Below are 12,520 nucleotides of genomic sequence, written 5' to 3'. Positions count from 1 at the left end.
TTCCCACCAAAACAATAATGTGCTAGAAATCAACTGAAGTTGAAATAAATATTAACATATTTTCTAGATACATAGGACAAAGAGAATAAGTCCAGGTACAGATCAACCAATAACTGTGGTTGGACCATTAATTTCCCCAAGGGAATGGACTCCAGACTGAGGTGATCCTATACAGCAATGCTGCACATCCCAGCTTGGAGCACAATCAATATTTATGCAGCCAGATGGTGACGCATGCATACCTGGAGCGATGCGGCCAGGCCAGTAGGCAATTGCCGGTTCCCTCATCCCTCCTTCATATGTGGTGGCTTTGCCACACTTCAGCAGCCCAGCATTTCCACCACGCGATCGTCGCTTCAGTTCTGGTCTGGAAATAGAAAAGGTCAGCTACAGGCAGAACTCTACTACCACAATAACAACACAGATGGGGTATCTGACCTGATGTAACCACAACTCCTAATAAGGCTCCACAGTGATTGGTTAGCATGACACTATCACAGCTCGGGCCACACCAGACTTCAGAGTTCAATTCCCGCACTGTCTGTAAGGAGCTTGTTTCATCTCCCTGTGACTCTGTGGTTTTCCTCCAGGTGCTCCAGTTTCCTCCCGCATTCCAAAGACATACCGGTTAGAAGGTTAATTGGTCATTGTAAATTGTCCTGTAAATAGATGTAAATAAATATATGGCCCTGAAAAGCCAGCTCCATGTTGTACCTCTAAATAAATAAAATAACAAACCCACAGCTGCTGGGAGGAGCATTCAAGCATCATGTTCTACTGGGGGTGGTGCAGTGAAGTTGTGGTCAACTGAAGATTTCAATTAGACTGAGAGGTCTGGACAATACATAGCAGAATAATAACCAAGTCACTTCTGAAGATCATTCTCATAAAAAAAACATTTTAGTTTAACCAAGCAAGACCACACACTGATATTTTTCAAGTTATGTACATTAAGGAAGAAACAGTAGAACTTACCAATAGCTTAAATTCTGCTCAGATATCAAACAATAAGGCCATAAGACCGTAAGACATTAGAGCAGAATTAGGCATTTGGCCCATCAAATCTGCTTCGCTGATTTACTACCCCTCTCAACCTTATCCTCTTCCTTCTCCCCGTAACCTTTGATGCCCTGATTAATCAAGAAACTATTAAATTCCACTTTAAATATATTCAATAACCTGGCTTGCGCAACTGTCTGTGGCAATGATTTTTACAGTATCATCACACTCTGGGGAAAGAAATTCCTCCTCATCTCTGTTCTAAATGGATGTCCCTCTATTCTGAGGCTGTGCCCTCTCGTCCTAGACTCACACACCATAGAAAACAGCCTTTCCATATCCACTCTATCTAGGCCTTTCAAAATTCAGTAGGTTTCAATAAGATCCCTCCTCATTCTTCTAAACTCCAGCGAATACTGGCCCAGAGCCTTCAAATGCACATCATATTTTACTCCTGGGATCATCCTTGTGAATCTCCTCTGGGCCCTCTGTAATGTCAGACGTCAGCACATATTTTCTTAGATGAGGGCCCAAAACAGTTCACAATACTCTATATAAAGCCTCACCAGTGCCTTATAAAGCTTCAGTTTAAATAACCTTGCTTTTATATTCTAGTCCTCTTGAAATGAATGTTAACATTACATTTTGCCATCCTCACCATCAACTCAATTTGCAAGTTAACCTTTAGAGAGTCTTGCATGAGGACCGCCAAGTCCTTTTGCACCACAGATTTTTGAATTTTCGCCCCCTTTTTTAAAACAGCCATGTCTTTCATTTCTTCTACCAAAATGCACGACAAACATTTCCCAATGCTGTATTCCATTTGCCACTTATTTAGCCATTCTCCAAATCAGTCTAAAATCTTCTCCAAACTCCCTGCTTCCTCAATACTACCTGCCCCTCCACCCATCTTCATCCTGTCCACAAAGTTGGCCACAAAGCTATCAGATTTGTTATCCAAATCACTGACGTATAATGTAAACAGAAGCGATCCTAACAGCAACCCCTGTGGAACAGTTCCCCTTATTCCCAAATCTTTTCCTCCTGCCAATCAGTCAATGCTCTATTCATGCTCGAATCTTTCCTGTAGCACCACGGGCTCTTATGTTGTTAAGCAGCCTCATGCATGACACCTTGTCAAAGGCCTTCTGAAAATCTAAGTACACAATATCCAATGACACTGCTTTGTCTATCCTGCACGATATTTCATCAAAGAATTCCAACAGATTTGTCAGGCTGACTTTGGCCTAAATCATCATGTGTCTCCACGTACCTTGAAACCTCATCCTTTGCTATCGACTCCAACTGCTTCCCAACTGAGGTCAGGCTAACTGGCCTAATGTTTCCTTTCTTCTGCCTCCCTCCCTTCTTGAAGAGTGGAGTGACCTTTGCAATTTTCCAGTCCTCTCGAACCATAACAGAATCTAGTGATTCTTGGAAGATCATTACCATTATTAATGGTAATAATCTCTTCAGCCACCTCTTTCAGAACTCTGGGGTGTACACCATCTGGTCCAAGTGACTAAACTACTATACTTTCAGACGTTTCAGCTTGCCAAGGATCTTCTACTTAGTAATAGCATTAACACTTATTTCTCCCCCGACACTCTCACATTACTGGCACTCTGCTAGTGTCTTCCACATGACATATATACTGTCACCTAGACTGCCTCCTAGAGGGTGTGACTGCCTCCCTATAGTTCCTATCTGTCACCTCCTCATTTTCCCATATGAGCCAAAGCTCATCAAGCAGCAGCTCCAGATCCTTAACACAGTCTGTGAGGAGCTGAAACTCAATGCATTTTATGCAGATGTAGTAATCAGGGAGACTGGAGGTCTCCCAAAGTTCCCATATCTCACACAAGGAACATGCCACTAACTCCGGACCTATTCTCAGCACATGTACTAACAGAAATGAAACATACTTAGTCGAAACTTACTTGAAACCTCTGCCTGTCCCTGCCCAAGCCTGTTGTCGTCAAAGCCCGTTCAGCCTAAGCCTGGCCCCTCTACCACTGTCCCCACCACCAAGGACATGCCCCCTTTTCATTATTATTATCAGGAAGGAAGTACGGAAGCCTGATGGCACACATTCAGCAATTCAGGAACAGCTAGTTCCCCTCTCCCAATCAATTCCTAAATGGACATTAAACCCATGACAACTATTTTTGTTTTAAATTCTGTTTCTGCACTATTTATCTTAATTTAACTATTTAATACACATACATTTACTTTCTATAATTCATTTTTTAATATATTCATCATGTATTGCATTGAACTACTGCTGCAAAGACAACAAAGTTCATGACATATGCTTGTAATATAAAACCTGATTTTAATTCTACTCACACAATGGCTGCTTCCACAATAACCACTGAAGTAGATTGAAGTTTTTTTTGAGTATTTGATACCATTATTTGCTTGAAATATCAAGTCCTAACTCAGACACAAAGAATCTGGATTATTGATCTAGCCAGCATCTCATCTATTTACTGCTTTTCACATTAAATTCTCCTTAATGAAATTATAAAATTTACCTCCCACCAACTCCCATACTAATTTAATGCCAATTTATTTTGATTTCTTGATCATTGTATCTTGATCACAAAGAAACTTTCACAAAGAGATTCCAGATCAAGCAACCTGCAATCCCGAATCTCAAAATTTACACTGTTTGAATGAATGTACCTTCTGACTCTCTGTCTACTCCATACGAACACTGGTCTTGACAGGTAGATTTACCTTGCTCATGGAGTTGACAAATGGGGTAATCAATCATGCAGTGGGCAAAAACCAGAATTTCAATTCAATTTACTTCATTGTCATTTAACCATACATGAATACAGCCAAACAAGACAACATTACTATGAGGTCAAGGTGTGAAGACTATATATGTGTGTGTATGTATATATAGTCACCAGGTTATCACTGGTTGCAGCCAGCTGGTCTTAGAAGTCACATAATTAGTTAAATGGAGATCACCATCTGCAGTCAAGGTGTTTCAATTGATAGTAGTAAAATACACCTGTATCTGGAAAGTCCAACTGCTTGGTCAGTTAGTATCCTGGCAAAAACTACACCTTGAAAACAAAAGAATACTCCAAGCAACTCTGTGAAAAGGTTATTGAAAAGCCCACGTCAGGAGATGGATACAAGAAAATTTCCTAGTCATTGACTACCTCTAGGAGTACAGTTTAAGTAAATCATCAAGAAATGGAAATAATATGGCTCAACTATAAATCTGCCTAGATTAGGCCGTCCTCAAAAACTGAGTGACCATGCAAGAAGGGGACTAGTGAGGGAGGCCACCAAGAGACCTATGACAACTCTGGAAGAGTTACAAGCTTCAGTGGCTGAGATGGGAGAGACTGTGCATACAACAAGTCTCCTGTTGCCGGGTGCTTCACCAGTCTCAGCTTTCTGGGAGAGTGGCAAAGAAAAAGCCACCGTTGAAAAAAACTAACATGAAATCTCGGCTAAAGTTTGCCAGAAGGCAAGTGGGAGGTTCTGAAGTCAGCTGGAAGAAAGTTCTATGATCTGATGAAACCAAAGTTGAGCTTTTTGGATATCAATGTAAACGCTGTGTTTGGTGTATGCCAAACAGCGTACATCATCAGAAACACACCATGAAGCATAGCAGTTGCTTTGGGAATGTCTCACTGCAGCAGGCCTGGAAGGCTTTGAAGGTAGAGGGTAAAAAGAATGCAGCAAAATACAGGAAAATCCTGCAACAGTGGTGCACCATTTCCTTGGGCAAAAAGCAACGGAAATAAGTCCTAGTCTTGTCAGCAACACCAGATCCCAAAAATAAATAAGAAAGGTTAGAAATTATCTGTATAGTCTAACACATTTTGGACTTAGACAACAAGCCTGTGTACTTCCAATTCAACATACCCATTATCACTGGTGAAGAAGATTAACGTGTTATTCTCCACTCCAGCATCACGTAAAGCCTTCAGTATCTGCCCCACTGAACCATCAAATTCCATCAGTGCGTCTCCCAGAGGGCCCCTCATCGACCTTCTTGTAAAATCTGCACTTGCAAACTGTGGATAATGGGTATGCTGCAAACAGGAGTAGAAGATTAGGATTAGGATTGCCATTGCAGTTGATATCCAGCCTCCACCTGCATGTATTCCCTCAGCACCCGTGTGTTCACCAGAGTTGCTGAGTACAGGGTGGAACGCTCCACCTATTCAATGCACTTGGCAGAATGTACCAGGTTTCCATTAGAACTGCACAAAACACTACAGTAGGCACCAGAGAGCCCAGGAACAACACCACCAAAGATCCCTCTGACAGATTACGAGGATCAGCTGGGAGGACAGGTGCACTAACACCAGTGTACTGGAGGAGGCAAACATGAACAGTATCTCCACCTCCAGAAAATGACACCAACTCCGATGGATAGGTGACGTCATCGGGATGCCTCACTCAGATCCGTTACTCCCAGTTGAAGGAAGGTCAGCAAGCCCTGGTGGGCAAAAATAAAATGTTTCAAAAGTAACATCAAAATCAGCCCAAAGAAATTCAACATCACACCCAAAAAATGGGAAGGCATTGCACACCTGGAGGAAATCTGTTCAGGAGGGCATTGTGCCACAAGAGAACAAACAGCAGCTGTGAAAGGAAAGACTGAACAAATGGAAGACCCAACCACTAACTACAGCCACCATTTACTCTTGCCCATCCTGCACCAAGATAAGTGGATCCCAGATCAGCCTCTACAGCCACCAGCGGACCCACCATAGACAACCTCTTAGGAAAACATCCTCCTCGTGTAGCTCTACTCGTCTTACACTTATGACCAAGTACAGCTCCAACACCATATGCAAACTTGCTGATAACACCACTGTTGTGGGCTGTATCAAAGGTGGTGATGGATCAGGGTACAGGAGGGAGGATGAAACTTTGGCTGAGTAGTGTAATAACAACAATCTCTCACTCAATGTCAGTAAGACCAAGGAACTGATTGTGGACTTCAGGAGAGGGAAACTAAAGGTCCATGAGGGTCAGAGGTGGAGAAGGTCAGTCACTTTAAATTCCTGGGTACCACTATCTCAGAGGACCTTTTCTCAAGTCGCCAAGTCAAGTCAAGTCAACTTTTATTGTCATTTCGATCATAACTGCTGGTACAGTACATAGTAAAAATGAGACGACATTTTTTCAGGACCATGGTATTACATGACACATTACAAAAAACTAGACTGAACTACGTAATAAAAAAAAACACAGAGAAAGCTATACTAGACTATAGGCCTACACTGGACTGCATAAAGTGCACAAAAACAAAAGTGTCAATGATTTAGATGAGGGCATTGAAAACTATATCAGCAAGTTTGCTGACGATACTAAACTGGGTGGCAGTGTGACATGCGAAGAGGACGTTAGGAGAATACAGGGAGACTTGGATAGGCTGGGTGAGTGGGCAGATACTTGGCAGACGTCATTCAATGTGAATAAATGTGAAGTTATCCACTTTGGAAGCTGGAACATGAGGGCAGAGTATTGTCTGAACGGTGTAGAGTTAGGTAAGGGAGAAATGCAAAGAGACCTAGGAGTCCTAGTTCACCAGTCAATGAAGGTGAATGAGCAAGTGCAACAGGCAGTGAAGAGGGCAAATGGAATGTTGGCCTTTGTTACAAGGGGAATTGAATACAAGAGCAAGGATGTTCTTTTGCATTTGTACAGGGCCCTGGTGAGACCACACCTGGAAATATTGTGTACAGTTTTGGTCTCCAGGTTTAAGGAAGGACATTCTGGCAATTGAGGAAGTGCAGCGTAGATTCACTAGGTTGATTCCTGGGATGGCAGGGCTGTCTTACGCAGAGAGATTGGAGAGATTGGGCTTGTACACGCTGGAATTGAGGAGATTGAGAGGGGATCTGATTGAAACGTTTAAGATAATTAAAGGATTTGATAGGATTGAGGCAGGTAATATGTTCCAGATGTTGGGAGAGTCCAGTACCAGAGGGCATGGATTGAGAATAAGAGGTCAGTTATTTAAAACAGAGTTGAGGAAGAACTTCTTCTCCCAGAGAGTTGTGGAGGTGTGGAATGCACTGCCTTGGAAGACGGTGGAGGCCAATTCTCTGGATGCTTTCAAGAAGGAGCTGGATAGATATCTGATGGATAGGGGAATCAAGGGATATGGGGACAAGGCAGGGACTGGGCATTGATAGTGAATGATCAGCCATGATCTCAGAATGGCGGTGCAGACTCGAGGGGCCGAATGGTCTACTTCTGCACCTATTGTGTATTGTCTATTAAAACAGTGCAGGCATTACAGTAAATAATAAACAGGACAGTAGGGCAAGGTGTCAGTCTAGGCTTTGGATATTGAGGAGTCTGATAGCTTGGGGGAAGAAACTGTTATATAGTCCAAATATCCAAAATATAAATATAATTGCAAAGAAAGCACAACAGCACCTCTACTTCCTCAGGAGTCCATGGAGATTCAACATGTGATCAAAAACCTAGTCGAACTTCTATAGATGTGTGGTGGAAAGTGTGCTGACTGGCTGCATTATGGCCTGGTACGGGAACACCAATGCCTTTGAGTGGAAAGTCCTGTAAAAGGTAGTGGATTCAGCCCAGTACATCACGGGTAAAACCCTCCCAAATCATTGAGCACATCTACATGAAATGTTGCTGGAGAAAAGCAACACCCACCATCAAAGATCCTCACCACCCAGACTATGCTCTTTTCTCACTGCTGCCATCAGGTAGAAGGTACAAGTGCTTCAGGACTCACACCACCAGGTTCAAGAACAGTTACTACCCCTCAACCATCAGGCTCTTGAACAAAAGGGAATAACCACATTCATTCTACTGCTGGTGTTCCCACAACTGATGGTTTCACTTTAAGGACCCTTTATCCTGCTATTTCAAGCTGGTTATTTATTGCTTTTTACCTATATTTACATTTGCACAGTTTGCTGTCCCTTGCCCAGTTCACAGCTATTAAGATTTGCCCACAGAAAAAGAATCTCAGGGATGTATCTGGTGACATGTGCTCTGATAATAAATTTTACTTTGAACATCAGGAAGACAAAGACAGGTTTGCAGTAGGTCACAGGGAGACAGATAGGTTTGTCAGAATGTTGTAAAAATTGATGAAAAACTGATCACAAAAACAACACAAATATGGTTGTTCCAGTGCCCAGAATAATGAATATGTTTGTGCCATATTAGTACAGTAGTGCATCAAGAGTACACATGAAGTACAGTTGTGTATCATGATCATAAACTTAGACAGTAGTGTATCACAAGCACACACTTAGACAGTAGTGTATCACGAGCACACTTACTACAGTAGTGTATCATGAGCACACATAATACAGTAGTGTATCACGAGCACACATAGTACAGTAGTGTATCACGAGCACAAACTTAGTACAGTAGTGTATCACGAGCATAGTACAGTAGTATCACAAGCACATGTAGTAGTGTATCAAGAGCACACATAGTATAGTAGTTTAGCACCAGCACACACTTAGTACAGTAGTGTATCATAAGCACACACTGGCATCTAAATCAAAACATTATTGTCTCTTCAATCCAAACTTCCAAAATCTATATAATCAGATGTAAGTTGACACCAGGTTACATCAGAAGCTACTGGGAGAGGAACGAAACGCGTGGTCAAAGTAGGACTAACAGTCTCTTACAGGAAGTAAGAAGAACGTGCTGGTTCGCCAATGGGGCATAGGCTGTGGACAGCAGCTTGCCAGAGTCCTCTGTCCTGCACCAGTCTTTCAAGCTTTCCAATCTTGGTGTATCCTCCCCCTCCCAGGGATGGTTTTTGGAACTTCTGTTGGTGTTGCAGTAGCACTGGATTTCAGCTAGCCCCATGCTCAACCCTTCTCCTTTCAACAGCCAGGCTTGGGACTGTCCACGGCAGAGTTGTACGAAAGAATACCAGAGCTTAATAAACGCTATTGGAGCTGGAATTACCCTGGCTGCGGGCACTGGGCTTGCACTCCAGTGCGTCCTCGCTAAAGGCTTTAAAGTACAATCATTCCAATTACAGGGGCTCAAAAGAGTCCTGTGTTTTTATCTGTCATCACTACTTCAGAGTGGGTAAATTCCACATCTGCTATCTTCTTTGGATGAGGTAGCTGTTTCTCATGCTCCCTCTCCAGAATCAAACTCTGATTTCTTGTGTCCCAAGATCCAACTATAGTAACAGATTAAGGCCTCAGTAGATGAATGCAGAGGAGCTAGTGGATCAGAGAAAATCAGGTAAGCACAAGGGGTCAGAACTGGCCCATTCAAGAAATCTCAAAGGGTTGAGAGGACAAGGATGGAAAGGCTTAAGTATTAGAACATAGAACAGTACAGGTCTTTCATTATCCCGAGAGTGGTGAATTTGTGAAATTTGTTACCACAGGCAGCTGTGGAGGCCAGGTCATTGGGAGTATTTAAGACAGAGCTTAAAAGGTTCTCAATTGGACAAGGTTACAGGGAGAAGGTCGGGGAGTGGGGCTGAGAAGAGGATAAAAAAGAATCAACCATGATTGAATGGTGGAACAGACTTGATGGACCAAATAACCTAACTCTGCTCCCATGTCTTATGGTCTTTCAGCCCTTTTGTTGTGACAACCTTATAACCAATTCTAAGATCAATGTGATGCTGCCTCCCACATAGCCCTTCATTTTTCTTTCATCCATATGCCTATCTAAGTCTCTTTTACATTTCCCCAATGTAGCTACCTGTGCTACCACCCCTGGCAGTGCATTCCATGTACTTACTACTCTGTGCAAGTAAAAAACCACCTGTCTCTGACATGCCACCTCTACTTTCCTCTAAGTGCCTCAAAATTTTGCCCCCTCGTGTTAGCCAAAGAAAGACACTGGCTGCCTATACATGTCTATCAAATAACCTCTCATCCTCGTTTGCACTAAAGAGAAAAGCCCTAGTTCACACAACCTTTCCTCAGAGATATGCTTATAATCCAGGCTGCCAAATCTCATCTGCAGACTCTCCAAAGTTTCCCATCCTTCTTATAATGCGGCAACCCAGAACGGAACACAACTTGCTGGACCAAGTCAGCCCAGACTGAAAATTTGCATAATGTTAAGTTACTCACATGTGATGCGTAATAAAGGAAGAATGGTTTTTGTTGTTGTGCTGCTCTTAGAATGAAGTCTCTTGCAAAGTGATCATACTGTGGAGTGAGCTCAGGAAAGCTGATCGGCTGCTCAATCACTGTGTTATTCCTGATTAGGGGCAAGAGGACCACTCCTTGATCACACTTTCCAAAACACTTGGTGTCCGGTGGGAAACAGGTCAAATTCTGGCAGGGACCCTGATCGTGGGAGTATGGAACACCCAGGAATTCTTCAAAACCATGGTGGATGGGTAAGTAAGTCCCATTTAATCCATAGCCCAAATGCCATTTCCCCACCATGGCAGTGACATATCCTTGCTGCTTCAACAACTCAGCAATTGTAGTTTCATTTAGTGGCAGTCCCCCCTTTGACCCAGGGTAGAAGACGCCTGGGAAAATTCCTGATCGCGTAGGGTAACGGCCTGTGAGCAAGGCTGCCCTGAGGGAAAGAAGCACATGATCATTATCAATCACTGTAAAAATAAAAAGCGGCACTACATTTTTCTTTAAATTACTGAGAAACCTTTGTGAAGATCCCTAGTGAAGTCATCACTAAGGTGAAAGCATGTGAGTCAAACATCATTCGTTTAAGTAAAACTAAGCTGCATTTCTGAACAAGTTGTGGAGTCTAATTCTACTTTCACTTATCTTGAACTAAGTTTTTGGCCAGCTGGGAACTTTACAATCTCAGCCGCTCTACAGCGATGTCCCGAGAACCTGCACATACAACATGAAAGGGATTTTAACTCACGATGGCTGTGCCAAACACAATGCAAAATTAAGTCTACTCTGCCTGCATTTGGTCGGTACCATGTAACTCTGCCCTCTCACCGGAGGAATCACCACCTTGCGTTGCAGAGGCGCCGCGCAGATTAAAAACAACTGGCGATTTTTGCTGATTCATCTCTTCCGAAACAGCAGAGGAAGAATTGAATCGCGGGTGGTGTAGAAGTATCACACTGAAGGAGAGACACTGAGCCCCCGGCCCGGCCCATCGGCCGGTCGAGCCTCGGGCTCCCCGCTCACCGAGACGGGCTGCAGACGCTGGCCGCGCTGTAGAAATCGCTGAACCTTCGGCCCGAGGCTGCCAGTCGGTCCAGATTTGGGGTGAGGGAGCTCGGATGTCCGAAGCAGCCCAGGTCTCCGTATCCCAGGTCATCGGCCAGGATCAACACCAGCCCGGGGCGGGAGGCGGCGGCCAGGCTGAGCCGGAGCGGGAGCAGGAGCAGGAGCAGGAGCAGGAGCCGGAGCCGGAGCAGCTCCGCGGGCGCCATGGCTCGGTCACACGGGCAAGGGGGCGGATAGTCCAGGTCTCCGCAATAACGCGCGTGATAAACGCGAGGCAGAGCAACCCGCAGACTTGGGAGCAGGCAGAAACAATAAAGAGGCAGTTTTACTGCCCGTTGAACAGAGTATGCTGGAAAAGTTCAGATCATACTTCATTTGTGGAGAGAAAAATATAGGTAATATTGCAGATCAGTGATCTTTCATCCGAACTGGAAAATTACAAATAAGGCATTTTAAATTTTGCTGGCAGGGATTGTGGTCCTAATGAGTGGCGTCCAGATTCTCAGTGTAATCCTGGAGTTGATGGAGAATAAATAGAATAAAAACTGAAAATGCTGGAAACAACAATTGACCAGGAAACATAAATGGGAAAAAAGCACGTAAGAAATAGGACGCAGGAGTAGGCCATCCGGCCCATCGAACCTACCCCACCATTCAATAAGATCATGGTTGATCTGTTCGAAAACTCAGCTCTATCTACCTGCCTTTTTCCCCATAACCCATAGTTTCCTTACTATGTAAAAACCTATCTAACTGTTTCTTAAATGTATTTAGTGAAGAAGCCTCAACTGCTTCCCTGGACAGAGAATTCTACAGATTCACCACTCTCTGGGAAAAAAAAGTTTCTCCTCATCTCTGTCCTAAATCTTCTCCCCTGACTCTTGAGGCAATGTCCCCTAGTTCTAGTCTCACCTGCCAATGTAAACAACTTTCCTACTTCTATCTTATCTATCCCTTTCAAAATTTTGCATGTTTCTATAAGATCCCCTCTCATTCTTCTGAACTCCAGAGAGTATAGTCCCAGGCGACTCAATCTCTCCTCACAGGTTAACCCCTTCATCCCTGGAATCAACCTGGTGAACTTCCTCTGCACTGCCTCCAAAGCCAGTATATCCTTCCTCAAGTATGGTGACCAGAACCTTTGTCAGAACAGGGAACATGAGAAAATAGGGTAGTTTTAAATTGCAAGAGTGTGAGGGACGATTCATTGAGTTGTACAGCACAGAAGTGGGCCTTTCGGCCTATCTCAGTCATTCTAGTCAATCTAAACTAGTACCATTTGCCAGGATTTTGGCCTATATCCTGAACGTTTCTTATTACATACCTCAAGGATGTGCATT

The 12,520-nt window shown here is 43.6% G+C and overlaps 1 protein-coding gene across 1 annotated transcript in view; it reads right to left on the bottom strand.

The window, feature by feature from the left end:
* arsa (arylsulfatase A) overlaps positions 1–11,511 on the bottom strand; it is a 37,818-nt gene extending 26,307 nt beyond the window's left edge. Inside the window, exons 1-4 of the mRNA XM_059986990.1 lie at positions 11,139–11,511; positions 10,092–10,551; positions 4,894–5,063; positions 243–367 (exon numbers count right to left, since the gene is read on the bottom strand). Of these exons, the coding sequence (XP_059842973.1) occupies positions 243–367; positions 4,894–5,063; positions 10,092–10,551; positions 11,139–11,386 (1,003 nt within the window). The 5' untranslated portion in view covers positions 11,387–11,511. The remainder of the gene's footprint in view (positions 1–242; positions 368–4,893; positions 5,064–10,091; positions 10,552–11,138) is intronic.
* Between the last annotated feature and the right edge of the window lie 1,009 nt (positions 11,512–12,520).

Source organism: Hypanus sabinus, chromosome 13 (assembly GCF_030144855.1).
Source record: "Hypanus sabinus isolate sHypSab1 chromosome 13, sHypSab1.hap1, whole genome shotgun sequence".
NCBI classification, from domain to species: domain Eukaryota; kingdom Metazoa; phylum Chordata; class Chondrichthyes; order Myliobatiformes; family Dasyatidae; genus Hypanus; species Hypanus sabinus.
Note: the sequence above shows the minus strand (reverse complement) of the source record. Positions and strands in the feature narration are given on the sequence as shown.